General features: G+C 30.2%; 1 protein-coding gene and 1 long non-coding RNA gene across 2 annotated transcripts in view; one reads left to right on the top strand and one right to left on the bottom strand.

The window, feature by feature from the left end:
• The window catches only part of LOC106682386 (multidrug resistance-associated protein 1), a 78513-nt gene extending 63485 nt beyond the window's left edge, over window positions 1–15028 (top strand). Inside the window, exons 21-32 of the mRNA XM_067049502.1 lie at window positions 712–931; window positions 2381–2601; window positions 3797–3886; window positions 3974–4064; window positions 6453–6561; window positions 6661–6787; window positions 6865–6963; window positions 7783–7932; window positions 8292–8450; window positions 9348–9514; window positions 12813–13007; window positions 14525–15028. Of these exons, the coding sequence (XP_066905603.1) occupies window positions 712–931; window positions 2381–2601; window positions 3797–3886; window positions 3974–4064; window positions 6453–6561; window positions 6661–6787; window positions 6865–6963; window positions 7783–7932; window positions 8292–8450; window positions 9348–9514; window positions 12813–13007; window positions 14525–14636 (1740 nt within the window). The 3' untranslated portion in view covers window positions 14637–15028. The remainder of the gene's footprint in view (window positions 1–711; window positions 932–2380; window positions 2602–3796; window positions 3887–3973; window positions 4065–6452; window positions 6562–6660; window positions 6788–6864; window positions 6964–7782; window positions 7933–8291; window positions 8451–9347; window positions 9515–12812; window positions 13008–14524) is intronic.
• On the bottom strand, window positions 1136–4498 carry LOC136796271 (uncharacterized). The gene is made up of 3 exons (XR_010843973.1): window positions 4288–4498; window positions 3001–3084; window positions 1136–1284 (listed from the first exon to the last, which is right to left on the bottom strand). It is a non-coding gene; the product is annotated as an uncharacterized lncRNA (long non-coding RNA).
• Window positions 15029–17761: the final 2733 nt, after the last annotated feature.

Here is a 17761-nt window from a genome sequence, read left to right as displayed (position 1 = left end):
TATAAAAAAAAAACTCATTACTGAATTTGTTATTAATTTGTATTCTATTAATCTATAATTATATTTTATAACCTTATTGAGTTCCTCTTTTTTACATAACTTTTACATTCTTTTTATGTTCTAATCGTTTAGTGATATTTGTATCTTTTTCTTATTTAATCTCCGATAAAGTCTTACAGAGTGGGGCAAAACATTAGCTACTAATAAATATTTTTTTTTACTATTTTATACCTTTCTTGAACGACACCTGGACTATCTTCCAACAAAATATTATAAAATGTTATAACTTTCTATTATAACTTAAAATCCTTGTTAAGGATTTCTTCATCCCACAATCACTAATTAACTTCATTATTTGTAATTATTAAACTTTCAAACCCTAAAGGGCTAAGGATACATTAGGAGCTAAAGTTACATCAGTATTTAAATTTTTAAAAGCATATCGTCTTCTTTCTAAATTATAACTCCTCTTCAATTTTAATTATTTTTTTTAAATTTATTATTTTTATTCTATTTATTATTAATTTTTACATAGTTTTTAGCATGCCATAGGTGTTGATGACCAGAGGGTTTTACGCCTTTAAGCAACAATAAACAACTATAACTTTCAAACCCATTGGGCAATATGTTTCTCGACCTATATAGGCTTAAAATTATAGATAGTTATTCAAATAAATATGATTATTCGCAATTTTTTTTTCTTTTTCTCAGATACCATGGAGGATTTATGCAAATTATTTAAAAGCTATTGGGACGATTCTATGGACAACATCTATTGGTCTTACAGTAGTCACCCAAGCACTTGGAATTGGATCAAGCATATTGCTGTCTATATGGTCAGATGACAAGGAGTTAGTTGTCAATGGTACTCAAAATATAGAAAAAAGGAACATATACCTGGAGTTATATGGATTGTTAGGCGTGGGACAAAGTAATTTATTAATTATTTCTATGATTATTATTTTCTTTTTTTTTTTGGTTTTGATAATCTTTGTACATTAAAAAGAAGAATTCTTTGTTTAATTCTATTCAGCTGTTAACATCTTGTCTTGGGATTTTTGTGTTAAGGGACTCTTACAAGGTCAGTCGGAATGACATTCCAAACATGGACGTTCAAATTGATCATGTTGTAATTAATATACGAGTTGAAATGCTTAGACAAGAATTTATTTAAATAAAAAAAAAATCAGATATTAAAGATAAATACCAGATTAAAATATTATGGTTTTCAATTTTATGGAGGATGATATCGCATGTTGTTATTCAGAACAATCCCTGGTTTACCTGCGGATACAAAATGAATTAAATAAACACTGCTTTAGCAAACTTTACAATTATTCATAATAGATTCCCTTTAGCACTGTCTTTAATATTAACGATGAAAACTAACATTTCACTTATTCCTGGCTACACTATTTCCCTTTTCACAAATATAAAACTCTCATAGTCTCCCCTGTATGTCTCTCCAACACTGCGAATTTACCTTCAGTACCATATCGCAGATAATTTTTTGAGGTGTATATAGTTGACCGTAGATTATTGATTGGAGAAGATGGTCGGGGGGTGCGGTCAGCAAAGAAACAGCATAAATAAACATAAAATATTTATTTAATTTTTTTTTAAATAAATATTTTTTGTTTATTTATGTTGTTTCTTTGCTGACTGCACCCCTGACCATCTTCTCCAACCAATTTTTTTTTTTATTACCCCCTTCCTAGTTATATTGATATATGGAGACGTTATTTATAGGGCACCACCCTATTCTAGCATCATGGTGGGGACTGAAGTTTTCGACTGCCATAGAAATAAAAGTTGACCCCCCAGGCTGGATTCGAATCGGTGCCACTGCAGTTCCTAGGTTACCAAGACCTTAGCCTCAACTCCTTGAGTTATAGACAGCCCTTATATCTCTGCTACCTGCATCAGTTCTGAGGAATCTTCTCCTTCAGTGACTAAACTAAGAATCCCTTTGTCTGCCCTTAGGTCATTTGTCTTCTCACTCTCATATATTATGTGGTCCACTACAAGATATTGGACTAAATCCTTACGTTCAATATCTCATTTATAAGTGAGCGTCAGTTAGACTAATACTGCAGGAATCTTCGAGATTCAAATCAGTCTTGCTTTTGAATCATGACTGCCATTCCGAATGTGCGTGTAGGTGTCTCTTTAAGCACACATTAAATGAAAATGAAGTACTGTTTTCAATTTTATAAATAATGTTACCTTTTTAGTTGAAAAATATTTGTCTTTCTTTTGAGACTTTAAATTATAAGTCTTCTTTTTTTTTAAAATAATTTTATGATTATTGATATTATTTATACTATTGGTGATGGATTTTGTTTACTGTTTTATTAACAAATTTAATTAATATTTCCAGCTTTTGCAAACTTTATTTCTTCACTTACTTGGTACATTGGTGCAGTAAATGCTGGTTCATTGCTACATACGATGTTGTTGACGAATATTATGCATTCCCCAATGTCATTCTTTGATACCACACCACAAGGAAGAATTTTGAATCGTTTTTCTAAGGAAATAGATGTTTTGGATAATAGTATACCTTTTACCTTGAAGCAGTGTTTTTCATTTTTGGCACCGGTAACGTTCAATTCTATTATTTTGTTGATTGATTGGATAATATCACTTATTTTATTTATGTAATACTAGAATAACACCAACCAGTCTTAGTATGCTGAGTGTATATCATCCCTCTGCAATTGGGCTAAACTGTTTTTTGTTTTTTTTAATAAAATGTTTCTCTCTTAAAAAAAATATTCAGTTGGCATCCCTTATCTCTTGTTTTATCTATTTATATAATTTTTTTTAAAATATTATTTTTAAAAAGTTTGTTTGTATTCTAATTAAAATAATTTGCATTTTTTTCCTTTAAGAGTTTTGAAGTTTTGAATTACTTCTTTTCAGAGGTTGCTTTACTATAATAAATATTATCATGTAATATTAGTACTTAAGTGAGAAATTAAACTAAATCTCGTTTACCTTATGTAGCTATTTGTTCATTCATAACTAAGACCTGGATTTTTATCTAATTGCATGTTTTTCTTTTAACTGCAGATCAAAAATCTTAACAAATCAAGTGTAAAGTCAATTAGTAAAGTTTTATTTTGCATATTTAATGATAAATGCATATATTATATAGACTATTTCAGTTAAATAAAAGAATAAATAGAAATAAAACAATGAAGATGAAATTCCAGATTATAATCGAAGATTATTCATTTATTAGCAAAAGAATAATATACAAACACCATCTCCAATAATTCACTTCTAACAATAAGTTTGGACTTTTTTCATTTACTGGAATTCCATCCCTCCTTCGTGTTAACAACAAGCAATACATTTTTTTAATTTGAAGTGCATACAAATTTGTACTATCATATCTGTTGATGTAGAAGGGTCATTCCCTAATTAGAAAAATATTTTAAGTAACAAAAATGACGTATACTTGTTTATTTTTTTTTTTTAAATATTTATAATTTGTTTTAATAATAGAAAAAATTGAAATAATTTTCATTTAATTTTTAATCCTTTTTTTTTCTTCAGAATCTTTTGTAGACTTATTAATATATTTCAACTGTCTTATTGTATATTTGAAAATTTTTAGCTGTATATTTTATATTTTTTACCACAGATTTTTATTGCATATTGTATGGCATATTATGGGGTTTCTTACTGCATATAAATCAGAACCTTGTTCATAACATAACAACTATTTTAATTTATTCAATAGAATAATTTTAATTCTTTGTTATAATAAAATATTTTTTTATTATAGGTATTTGGAACAGTATTTATTATTAGTTATACAACACCGGTATTTTTAGTTGTCATAGTCCCCATTGCACTTCTTTACTATTGGGTTCAGGTGAGAAATATATTTCATTGGATATTTTTTCTTAAGTAGTAGATTTTTAAACTACTTTATTATATTATAATTTAAAATTATTTGCAGAAATGTTATATTGCCACTTCACAACAACTGAGAAGAATTGAATCTATAACGAGATCTCCAATTTATTCACATTTTGGTGAAAGTGTGTCAGGTAATTAGGAAAATAATAAACTTAGATCTTATTAAAGATCATGGGAGAAAAGTTGGGGGTGCATGTTTTATAACCTCCTGAACATAATTTTGGTGGTTTTTTTTTATGCTAATAATAATAAATCTTTAAGCTTAGAAAAAGACCATCCATTTTCAAAAATAACAATATAAAATACAAAACAAAAATCTGGTATGGAACGTGTACCACACAAAACTTTACTTACCACACCCCCCTTTCCCATACAAGTCCTCAAGTATTGTGTCGATCGGTGCGCTTATGTTGAATTTATGAAGCTATTGCTATTTTTTGATTTTTTAAAAAAAAAAAACCTGAAAAGGAAAAAATTATGAAATATCCTTTTTTTTTTTTTGTTACTTTCAAAATTTGTAATTTAGCATTTTTTGAGGTGGGATCGACAAATATGAATTTTATTTTTGCCAAGAATGCTACTGTTAAAGCTACCTCAAATTGACAACATCTTTCTGATGGAAAGCTTTAAAAAGAACAAAAAGACAAATGAGTTAGCTCGGATTACAAACATTTATTTTGCTAAGATAACAATTAAAATCATAAAATAAAACCTTCAGAAACAAAACTGTCCTCCGAGATAAAACAAAATAATAATAATAATGAAGCTCTAACGGACCCAAAGGTTCGATGCCGACACCACCAATCGCTCTCTACATACATTCTTCCAGTGATGCCCCTCCAAACCCAATATACAAAATCAGTTTTAATGCAATCCTGCCATTTACATTTTGGTCTACCCCTCGGACGTTTATCCGTTGGTTCAGTTTAGGGATCTTAGGGATTTTAGGGATCCACTCGTTACTAAGCTTCACAACCTTACACGCCCATTTCATACGTCGCAATGCTATAACTTGAATTATATTTACCGGACATGGATCCCTTAATTCCTTGTTATGTAGTCTTCTAAATTCTTCCCTCAATTCATCCTTTTTCGGTCCGAATATTTTACGTAATATTTTATTTTCGAAAACCTTAAGGTGCTGTACATCTTTTAGTGTAAGAGGCCACGTCATGCAATCAGGAAATATCTGGTGGTCTCGGCTTTTCCTGTTCAAATCAGATGTTATTTTCCCTTTTTCTCCTTTAGTTTTTTTTTTTTTTTTAAATTCTTTAATATTTTGTATTTATCCATTGTTTATTATTTCTAACAATGAGAACTTTTCATTTTTTTTTTCAAATAAACAAAATAAAGTTACTTTAAGGGAAGATGTTTTGAAAATTCATCATTTAAGCCTTGCCAGATTTTTTTAATAAGTAGACCTAGATGATATTGAAGACCACTTAATTGTACATTGACATGCTTAGTTTAATCAAAATCATTAGAATAATTGTCCTCCCTCTCCCGCGTCTAAACAACAAGTCATCCAAAACAAAGCTTTGTTCCTTCTTCTTCTATGTTATTTTACCTACTTGTTCAATTACCTATGTATACATTTTATTTTCCACTTCTCTCATCACTTCATTTTATTAATTCCATTCTGTAAAATTATTTACTTTATGTCATTCTGTTTATATTTTCTTTTTTCTTTTCTATATTCATTGGTTGTTATCTTGTTCTGTTCTTAGCCCTGATGAAGGCTAGAAACTCTAGCCAAAACGTTGGCACGATTAAATAAGTTACATTAACTTATTTGTGTTTCATTTTGACCGCACCCCCAACCATCTTCTCCTTGTGCAAGTCATCCATGGTCAACTATCTCTTAGAAATAAAGATCATTAATATATAAAAAATAACTATTTACTCAAAAAGAGGATATTACAATATATAGATCACATTATACTAAATTTTATACTTACAATTGTTTTGACTATGACATTGAAGCCATTACTTATTACTCATTCAATTAAACTAAATAAAAATTAAATTTAATTAATTTATAATTTATTTAAAATTCAATTTATTAATTTATTTATCAAACGGTTCACTCTGACTTTGACTTCCGTCAAAACTGGTATGAATTCTGTCTCATTCATTTTTATTTGATTTTATTCTTTTTCCTTTTCATCTCTTAATTTGTACTTTTTTTAATATTTCTTCTCTTATTTTATCTCTTATCTTTCTGTTACTATTATCGTTTTCATTTATTGTTTATAACCTTTAGTTTTTCTTATTAAATTTTACGTTTCACTGTATACCCCTGTTATTTTCCATGTTTTTTTTCTTTGTAACTATGTCAAGTGTTTGTATCTTTTTTAGCCCTGACGAAGCCCTGCAACGTGGGGCGAAACGTTGGCTCAAATAAAAATAGTACACCCATTTACTATTCGAGTTTTATTTGATCGCACCCGGACCATATTCCATTCTTAAATTCAATTAACTTGTTTAAATTTTAAATAAACAAAAATCCTTAAATGCAGGTTCTTCTGTGATAAGGGCTTATGGTGCTCAGAAGAGATTCATTAAAGAATCTGAAATGAAAGTGGACCTTAACCAGTCATCCTCTTATGCCAGTATAATAGCTGGTAGGTAAGTAATTATTGTCGTAATATATTTTCTACTATTGTTTTCTTCTTATAAAATGTAATATTATAAAATTATACATTTGGCCAAATATGTTCATATTAGATGGCTTGGTATAAGACTGCAATTAATAGGTGGTGTGATTGTTTTTTTTGCATCACTTTTTGCCATCATTGGTAAGGATTATTTGAGTCCTGGAATCGTTGGTCTTTCTGTCAGTTATACAATGCAGGTATTGGATTTAATATTTGTTATTTGTATACTATCATTTGTTCTAGCTGATTTCTTATATATAATGTATGTTGCCAGATTACAATATACTTATACATGTTAGTTGTTATGGTAGCAGAAGTTGAATCTAATATTGTTGCTGTGGAGAGAATTGAAGAATACTCTAATACACCTCAGGTATTAATTTATTGTGAACACTAATTATTTTCTAATTTTAAATTTTTATAGTATTTTTTACCTTTAAAATGTCAGTAATGGGTTGTTATATTGCATCGTTATATTGGTTGTTATATCACATATGAAATATCAATTTTCCCAAAAAATTTTTTTTTGTAAAATAACCTTATATAATCAAACAATTTTTATTAAAAATATTTACTCCCATTTTCTACACATTTCCCCCAATGTGTTATCAACATTTCCATCCCAGAACTGAAAAGTTTAGAGTTTTATGAAGAAATGAATTCAGAAAATGCGTCCTTGACCTGAGAATCATTTTCAAAAATTTTACCTTTAAAGAAATTGTCCAAATTTCTGAACAGATGGAAATGTGTCAGAGATAAGTCCAGTGAATAAGGTGGTGTGGAAAGACTTTTTAGCACAGTTCGGTTAGCAAATTTGGTTTTGGCATGTGGCCTGGTTTTTTGACAAAATTTAATCACTGACCTGACCGACACCAGTTGTCATATCCAATCCACTTTTCCGTTCATTACAACACACTTCTTCGAATGCAATGGTAATGTTTGTTGCAGCTTGGGCTGCTGAGTGTCCAAGTTTAACCTCATTAAAAATTACTCAAAACTTTTCGTGCTCATATTTGATGGCAAACTAAACAATATGCAATCAATTGGAATGAGAGTAAATATTATCAAGAAAGAGAGGAGTAATAGCGGCTCATTATAATCTGTAATTGAGGATTATTTAAGTCCTTTTACAACAGTAATAAACTTTTTTAGAAGTTACTTTTACATTTAAACATTACGTACAATGTTCAAGGAAGCAGCATGGTACCTCACCACAAGCACTGTAACAGCTGAATGGCCACAAGAAGGTAAAGTGGACTTTGTAGACTACACAGTTCGTTATAGAGAAGGGCTTGATTTGGTCCTTAAAGGAATCGACTTCTCCATCAAAGGTGGTGAGAAGGTAAAAAAAAATTTATATTAATATTTGTCCTAATAATTTTTTCTGTTAGCTACATTAAGAATATAACAGAATATTTAGAAACAAATTTTCATTAATAACTATAAAGGGAAGAAGGGAGTCTGACCAAAAATCATTTTCTGAGAAATCAACAATAAACGTTAAAGTTTGATTTAAGACAAACATTTATTAACACATTAAATAAATCATATATATAAATACAGAATGAGAATACATTAGTTTCTTTATTCTGGGAACAATTCCTGGTTAATCTTTGGATACAAATTAAAGTGATTAACCTTGCTTTAACTAACATTTTGCTATTATTGAAATTAAGTACTTTTTTTTATGTTAACTTTTAGATTGGTATCGTGGGCCGCACTGGTGCTGGAAAATCATCTGTAACGTTGAGTTTATTCAGAATAATTGAAGCAGCCGGTGGAAAAATATTAATTGATGGCGTGGATGTATCAGCGCTTGGTCTTCATGCACTGAGATCTCGCCTCACCATCATTCCTCAGGTAAAGTATATTATAAATTGTCTTCGAAAAATGTATAAATTAATACATTGTTACTCTATTATGGTTTAATTATTATTGACTGGGTGGGAGTCTTTTTTATGTAGAACAAGCTTTTGATCGAGTCTGCCACCTGGAACTTTACAAGCTCTGTAAATTCCTTTCCCCTACATTTTTCTAACTATTTGTTCCTTTTTCACAGATAGATTATTCAATGTAAGCTGACTGCTCTACAGTATCCTTTAATAATGTTCCTCTTATCCCTGTCAAACAGATCCGCGACCTTGGACTACATCTGGACAAAGGACTAACTTGGAATCCTCACACATGACTGAAAAGACAGGAAATTGCATGTTGATTCCGTTTATTGTAGCACTTACTTAACAAACGGTCTAAGCTTAAAATCCATTACAAAAGACAAATCTGCATGATCTTTAGGGCTCCACTAAACCTTTGAATTCCTCTCATATCCAATCCTTACAACCCAAAATCCTCAATGTTCCTTACTTTGTCACAAACAAAATCATCCATAAAGACCTCAATGTTTAATATTTACCCGATCTAGCCCGAACCAGATATCAATCCTTCCATAGTAAACTCCTTACTACCCAAACCCACTAGTTTCTAACCTTGCTTCTCCCTTCCATTTCTTCGAGGTACTTGAAAAGAAGATGGCCTTGAGACCTTCTAATGTTGAAATGTTATTTGAGTGCTACCAATGGGTAGTTTTTCTACGTGTGTGTCATACCATTGTAATCTAACATCACATTTACTCTATGTACTTTTTTGTAAATTTCAATAAATACATTTTTAAAAAATTAATATTGTCTAATAACTTTCTTGTGTTATAACAAGATTGTCTTATATTATATTTAAGTAATTTTGTTTTATACTATCCAGGATCCTGTACTCTTTTCCGGTAGTTTGAGGATGAATCTCGATCCTTTCGAGAGTTACAATGATGAACAGGTTTGGAGGGCCTTGGAGCTCTCCCATCTAAAAGCTTTTGTAAAAGATTTACCTACTGGGCTGCAGCATGAAGTGTCTGAAGGTGGTGAAAATTTAAGGTATGTAAATGTTAAGGAGCATATCTTATAGATTCTTATATTATAATTTATAGTTAAGGAAGTGATGCTCCCGTAACTTAGTTTTGTACTGCAATCAGCCACTGGCCTTTCAGATTCGTGGAAAACATACACTTCCACACGCACTGTACACAAATACAGAATGCTAAGAATGTCATCCACAATACTCTTTAAGTTACTCTCGAGGCCCCCCTCATTCTTCACTTGAGACATGGGCTGATCTCGCACTATTCTATTTCCTTCAATTTTCTTTCAGTAAGATACAAGATCTTGCCTTAGCTCTTGATCTATGAGTATTTACTTAGTTTTTTTTTTTTTTTTAATTTTTATTTATTCAGAAAAATACATTCCACCAGAAGACAACATCTATCTGTTGGTGCCAAAATAACATATAGATTTCTACATGACATATGAAATTTATTAGTTACACTTTTGATTATTAGTGCTGTGAAAGCTACTACAATTCATAAGCTAGAACAGTACAATATGAATTAATCTAAGCAAATAAAGTAAAAATAAATAAAAATAATTGAAAGAAGTTAATAAGATATTTACTTATTAAATTAATAAAAAATTTAAAATTATAACAAATTCAGTAGCTCACTATAAATAGTTGAATAAGTATGGAATGAACTTGATTAAAACTAAGAATAAAACTGAGGTTTCCAATCTTTTTCGGTTTGCAGTTCCCTAAATGATCGGATTTTTTTCTGCAGCGCTCTTAATACATCAGATCTTTTCTAAATTTTTGACTTTGTTGAAAAATTGGAAAACTTCCTTTTTTAAAATCAATTACCCATTTAACAGCGAAAAATTAAAAACAGATCCTTACTATTTTCCTTGGTATAATGTAAAATATCTAACATCAACTGTTCCGGTAATATCCATATTGAGACTGGACAAACACCATGTAGTTGCAAAATTAATTAAACACATATTTTAAATTCACAAACAATTTATTGAAAGTCCAATGATGATTAAAATCATTAATAGGATGGATGGGCTTGATGTTCACTTCACAACTTCTCAAATCTTGGAATAAAATTGGATATGGCGACCCTCATTTCTTGTTCAACTTCAATTTTCGAGCAATATTTACTTTTTAACCAAGCTTTGCACAAATAGGATGCTGCAAATGGAATTAATATTCATAGAACATTCCCACTAAGTAGTGGATATTCCTCTTTTACAGATATCCAAAAATCAGAAAGCTCCATGGTACCAAATTTTAACTTTAAAATATTATTGCAAGACAAGTCAATAAGAGATTCTTCTTCTATAGAAGTAAATTTTGATGGTGTTTTGGCTTTAAATTGGTCTTAAATCCATGTAAATTTATCATTATCTGGTTTAAAGTATTTTCCGAACACTTTGTAAGTTCTTATAGGTGATCGATATTGCAAGACGAATTAAGATCATTGGAGGTTACAAATTAGTTTAACTAGGGAAAACAATCACTGATACACTGTTCATTAATTTTTAGTTTCATAGATGTATTTTTTTTTTTTTTTTTTTATAATTGAATATTTCGCAGCTCCCTTATGCCCTGCGGAGCCACAGCACACACTTTGGGAATCACTAGAATAAAATATAAATAAGAATAAAATATAGGATAGATATAATATTATACTTCATACAATAATATATACAATATGTAACTTTATATCTAATATAAAAAATAAAGAAGAATTAATAGCCACTAAAGTTTGGCAACAAATAAATATCAGAAGTTGGACTCCTGTAGCTTATAATAGTACAAGAGCCGGGAAGAAATAAAAGTCAGTTATTTCACCCCAATTTTTGATTACTTTAATGAAAACTATATATAATTACTAATCAAAACTGATGAGTCTGCTGAGTATAGGTAGGGAGAATAAAAAATAGCGGCTGTTTCAAAACCATAATTTTTCATTTGGAGTTCTATATCTCAAAAACTACAAACAACACTAGAAAATCTAAAAGAACATTATTTAAAGAAGAGTAAATTTTCTGAAATATTAACCCTAATAGAGCTATTTACTTGCAATAGCTCTTGAGATATAGCCTTTTAAAAAGCAACATTTCGTAGAAATGTACTGAAAGATTAGTAGTTAGTTAATTTATTTTGAGAAATCTATATCTATGTCTATTAGCACAGTACAGATGTCTATTAGCACTCAAATTAAAGCTAATTTAATGAGCTATAAAATAGTTTATGATCTTTGCCTTCGCAGGAGTAGTTTATGATTTTTGCCCAAATAAATTGATTTATAGTTGTTCGGACAATGAGTTTGATTATGAAAAACTTTATTTCAGAAACCATAGGACATACAGATGTCTGTCTGCACTCAAATTAAAGCTAGTACAAAATAGTTAATAATGTTTATCTTTGTAGGAGTAGTAGTTTTTAACATATTTGACAAAATAAACTTACAAAATGTTAATTTCTAGTTGTTCATATACAATATTTTATTTTTGAAAAAATATATCACTAGACCCATAAGACTCACATATGTCTGCCAGCACTCAACATAAAGGAAATTTAATTTACTATAAAGTAGTTTATGACACTTATCTTCATAGGATTAGTAGTTTTTATGATATTCACATATGAATATAATTTTGACAAATGAAACTTTGTCCGAACAACTAGAAATCTAGCTGAAAAGAAATTTATTTTAGCAAATATCATGAAAACTGCTACTCCTTCGAAGATAAAGGTCATAGACTATTTTATAGTCCATTAATTTCACTTTAATTTGAGTGCTAATAGACATTTGTACGCCATATTGTTTTTGAAATATAGACTTTTCAAAATAAATTCACTAACTACTGATCTTTCAGTACGATCTGTACAACATTTTTATGAAATGTTGATTTTTAAAAAGCTATATCTCGAGAACTATTGAACGTAAATAGCTCTATTAGGGCTTACATTTTAGTAAGTTTAAATTATGTTCTCTCTGATTTTCTATTGTTCCTGGTAGTTTTAAAGATATAGAGCTCCGAAAAAAAATTAATTATTTTTAACATTTTGAGACAGCCGCCATTTCTGATTCCCTCTACCTGTACTTAGCAGACTCATCAATTTTGATTAGTAATTATGCATAGTTGTCATTAAATGAATCAAAAATTGGGGTGAGATAACTGCCTTTTTTCTCCTCCTGGGCTCTTATACATAAAAATAACTATTTATCAAAAAAAAAGTATATTTCAATGTATACCAATTCCAAAATATCCTATACCATGTATATATGAAATTTTAAAAAAGCAAATAAACTAATTATACGTTTATGTTTAGTGTTGGTCAGCGACAATTGATTTGCTTGGCTCGAGCTCTCCTTCGTAAAACTAAGATCTTGATTTTGGATGAAGCTACGGCAGCTGTCGATCTGGAAACTGATGACTTCATCCAGAGGACCATCAGATCAGAGTTTGCTGATTGTACAGTCCTTACTATTGCTCACAGATTAAACACAATTATGGACTCTGACAGGTTAGAAATCAAATAGGATTTAATAGTTCTTATTAAAAATTTATTAACAATTAATCCATGTAATAGACAATAGAAGATCATCTGACGCCTGTCTAAGTCTGTGTGGAATTTTGACGAAAGACTTATAGATAATAAAACTTTTTAAAAAATACGTTATATACCTTAAAAACAATGATTTTAACCTGTCAATAGTTTTTTTTTAAACTTTATTGAAATTTACAACACCCCCAAAGCTCAACTCCATATGTCCAGATTGGCTTTATTACAGTCATGTAGATCAGTCTTTTGTAATGTGTTATAAGTTTAGACCGTTTGTCTAGTAAGTGCTGTAATAGCCGAAATCGACGTGCAGTTTCTTGTCTTTTCAGTCTTGTGTGAGGATTCCAGGTTAATCGTTTGTCCAAATGTAGTCCAAGGTAGCGGATCTGTTGTACAGGGGTAAGAGTAACATTATTAAATGAAACTGTAGGGCAGTCGGTAGATTTACGACGAAGGGTAAGGTGATTTGATGGGATTTGTTGGAATTTATCTTAAGTTATTAGTTTAAAATAACAATATAGTATTAATGTTTTTAGAAACAAATCAATAGTAACAAAATGTAGTATGACATTAATCTCTCAAGCACTTATCAACTGAGGTCTTTCCTGTGTAGCCCGTCGTACGTAACTCGTAAGAGCTCTCCAATTAGAGCCTGTTAACAAAGTGAATAATTGCTCAACAGGTTCCCAATCTTTTTTAGTTTGCGGCTCCTTAAATTTTCCGCGGCGCCCTTAATATATCAGATTTTTTTTCTAAATTCTGGACTTTCTTGAAAAATTGGAAAACTTTCCTTTTTACAAGCGATTTCCCTTTTAACAGCAAAAGATTAAAAACAGATACTTTTTCTTTTTTCTTACTACTATTTTCCTTGGAATAATATAAAATATCTAATTTCAAATGTTTCTGTAGTATCTATATTGAGACTGGAAAACCACCTCCAACGACTCGAAAGTTGCTAAATTCTTGGAGTTTTGTAAGCATACATGTTGCATGTTGGCGGAAAAAATCGAGAATTGGAAATTCCAAGAAAATTGCCAAATTGTTTAACTGAGTATTTTGCGGCACACTTGGAATCATTGCGCTACCCAAAATATTTTATTCTAATTTCACTATACTGGTGACAGGTTGTGGAGAAGTTTAAGGTATCTTCCTTTTCATTGGAGTTACAGACCAGGCAGTTATCCATACTGTCATCTGTCCACGGGTGTATCTTCTTCATAATTTGAAATGTTATATATAATAATAATAAAATATAATTGAAGTTTGTTTTTAGTGTATAGGAGTATATCCAGGGGATACATGTTTCCTGACTCAAAATATAATTAGGCGTATATCTGGGAAGGAGTAATAATTTTTTTAAAAAATGCCTATTAAAGATATATTTTCCAATATTATATTTATATAAATATATATTTAAGTTGAGTATAGTAAAAGTTATATCTTCCTCTGTATTACTTTTAATACAATTTTATTTCTAGAGTTCTTGTCTTGGATCAAGGGAAAGTTCTGGAGTTTGATCCGCCTGGTGTTCTTCTTAAAAACAAGTCCTCACTATTCTATAGCATGGCCCAAGATGCAGGTCTTGCTTAGTCCCTCCAATAATTAACTTATTTTTTACAAAATAAGTCAAAAATTCTGCAGTTTTCAATGTTGATCTTAATTCAGTCAATTGTAAAAAGTTATGGTGATTGAGAAAAACTAGAATAATGAATGATCAAAAGGTTTACAATTACCAAATGCTATTTTTTTAAAAAAAGTGGCTTTCATGTAAATTTTTTAGTATAAGTTGTAAAGTTGTTTATCATTTTATAATGTTAACTTATGTAAGAGAAGTTATACAAGATAGTTCCTTGTACTTATATCTGTAATTTTAAAGTTGTGGAGAGAATTATCCACTTAATAGTTACTTATATTGGTACTTATGAGATTAATTTGTAACTATTTTTGTAAAATATGTTTATTAAAGTATTATGATATACTTTTTAAAACTGTTTGAGTTTTTTTCCCCTTTATAATTGTTGGGAAGAGGGGTGTTTTGTGAATCAAAAACCAATCTCTTCCCCAGATTAAAATGTTTGCTGGTTCGGGTTAAAATAAAAATGGAGGATCTGAAATAAATCTAAAAAAATAATAATAATAATGTAGAAAATGAATTAATAAAAAAATAACAAAAATTATCCTATACAAAATTAAATGAATTGTAAAGCAGTAGAATATTTATAGATACAACTAAACTTATTTTGGTTTTAATAAAAAAACATGATTAAGTCTATTAATGAATTGAAACAAAAAAGAAAACTTGTGGTTTGCTGAAAAAATAGTCACTCACAGTAGATGGGCACGAGTTTTGATATGCGCATATTGACAATTCCTCTCAAGTCGAATTTATCTCATTTGAGATGGCCGCCTTCGATGAGCTGGTGTAAATATGATGGTTGAGGGTCGCTAGGTGAGAAATTAAAAAAAAATGGATAGTTCCAAACACAGGTTGACTCTAGATTAATGGCGGAGCGTCCGTGGGTGAGATATCAAAAACTAGACAGCTCTAAACACAGATTGATCGAACAATGCCCACGAGTCAGTGAGAAAGAGTGACGGCTGGATCCCTTTACCGCTGCAATGCCTTCTAAGTACAGACCGTTCCAGTGCTTCCTGAATACTCAATGCCCACCTTATCAGCGTTTATACAGGCCGTGGCATACTACCTTCGGTATTGTTTTTATATACATGCACCACAATAAACCTTATATCAACAAATTTAAATAAAAAATAACTTATAATTAACAAAATTGATAAACCACTTGGAAAGTAAATAAAAAACTTAACTTAGAAAAAAACAAACTTTTTGGATTTTAACAATAATGATCGATTCAGTGATTTTTTTAATGTTGTGCATTAGTATTTGGAACTAATGGTTTTATGACATTCATGTTTCTTTTAGATATTTATTTTTGAGTGATAGTTGGATAATCATGTGCTTAATCTTATTAAAGCTATGAGGCTCAAGTTTACTACTGACTTTAGTATTTCAAAAGCCCTATTTACTGCGTTGGTGGATTTTTTAGAAGTCTACATCTTTCTGCAAAACCCAAAACCTGAACTGATTTTTAAGGAGAATTTTTATATTCTGGATCCTAATTCTGTAATTAAGTTATCAAGAGAAAAATTAAATATTAGAAAGACAATCTGTACCTAACACTTAATTCTATTTTAAACACATAGTTTTCCAGACTTCTTTGCACAACAAAAATTTTTATCAATTGTCATTTTAACTAAACAGATCAGTTTAGAAGATATGCTTAATTTTATTATATTTGCTTGTCGTTAAGTCTACAAGCATGTAAGTATTTTTATTTTAAGAAAAGTGCTAAGACGGAATGATAATTTTCTTGTCAGAAGAACAAGGAGGGGTATCATCTAGTGGTATAGAAGCCAAACAAAAACAACACAGTGCAACCTATGCATGGAGGGAACTGCCATATGGTTATGATTTCTGCTGACTTGACAAGGTGAGCTCTCTATTACCAGCTCTCCAACAAGAAAGAGTTCTTGCTAGCATCATACAGCCTAGAGACTGGCCACATACATTCTTAGCAGCAGAGCAGAACAACTCCAATAAATCTCGTATAAAAATATATATTCTGAATCTAGCGAGGATGAATTTCAACTTATAGTAGGGTGGTAAGTAACAGTTGTGTATCCCAGGCACTATAAGATTTTTTTTTTACTTTTTAACTTATCTAATTTCACTAATAGTCGTCCCAACCACGAAACAAAAAGTATTAGCACCTGTACTGAAATGGCTGACACCTGGCGATCAAGCTACCAGTAAAATAACGTGCTTCAAAACATTAAAAAATAATAATTTTTCATTCAGAGCTCAATATCTCTAAAACTGACTACGACACTAGAAAAGCTATGAGAATATCATTTACAGTAGAATATTATTTACTATCACACAATATCATTTACCTCACTTCTCCGGCTCTCTCATTGAGTTTAAAGCTGCAGATATACAAAAGTATTCTGACACCAACACCACTATATGGGGCACCATTGTTTACCCACATATCAGATGGAACCCAGCGCCCTTCTTCAAACTTTTCAGGATTCGATGTTGAGGAAAATCGTACGCACAACATCGTGGAGGAAGAGGCCACCGGAGCTGCATCAATTGTTGGAGTTCCCTACTGTGCCGGAGTTCATTAAGCGACGACACATCAAATTTTTCGATTCACTTCAGTACTGTACAAATCCATTATCCAACACGTTAACACCTGCCCCTCCTCCGGTGCGTTGGCAACACACTACGTAAGGTCACGTATTATTAGGATTAAGTTTCTATTAGATTTAAGTTTGTTAAATTCAGAAATAATGTGTGCCCCAACACATTACACTCTTTTATAAATACTGGCAACAAAAATAATATACTCCAAAAGACTCCTTAGAATGTAGATGTTCTACAGTAAAAGGAGAAATTTCATTGTTTATAAATACGCAATTAAAATTTTGTAGGGGTTTTGGAAAAAAAAAAAAATTACAGTAGAGTAAATTTTCTAAAATATAAGCTTTAATAGAGCTATTTATGTTCAATGGTTACTGAAATATACTATTATATATAATAAAGGGTGTTTTTTTAAGCCCGATAGAACTTGAAATTGTAAAAAATAACACAAAAAATTAAATTGTAATCAAAATTTTTTTTTTATTCGAAA

Source organism: Halyomorpha halys, unplaced genomic scaffold (genome assembly GCF_000696795.3).
Source record: "Halyomorpha halys isolate HHAL.00 unplaced genomic scaffold, Hhal_1.1 Scaffold410.1, whole genome shotgun sequence".
Lineage (NCBI taxonomy): Eukaryota > Metazoa > Arthropoda > Insecta > Hemiptera > Pentatomidae > Halyomorpha > Halyomorpha halys.
Note: the sequence above shows the minus strand (reverse complement) of the source record. Positions and strands in the feature narration are given on the sequence as shown.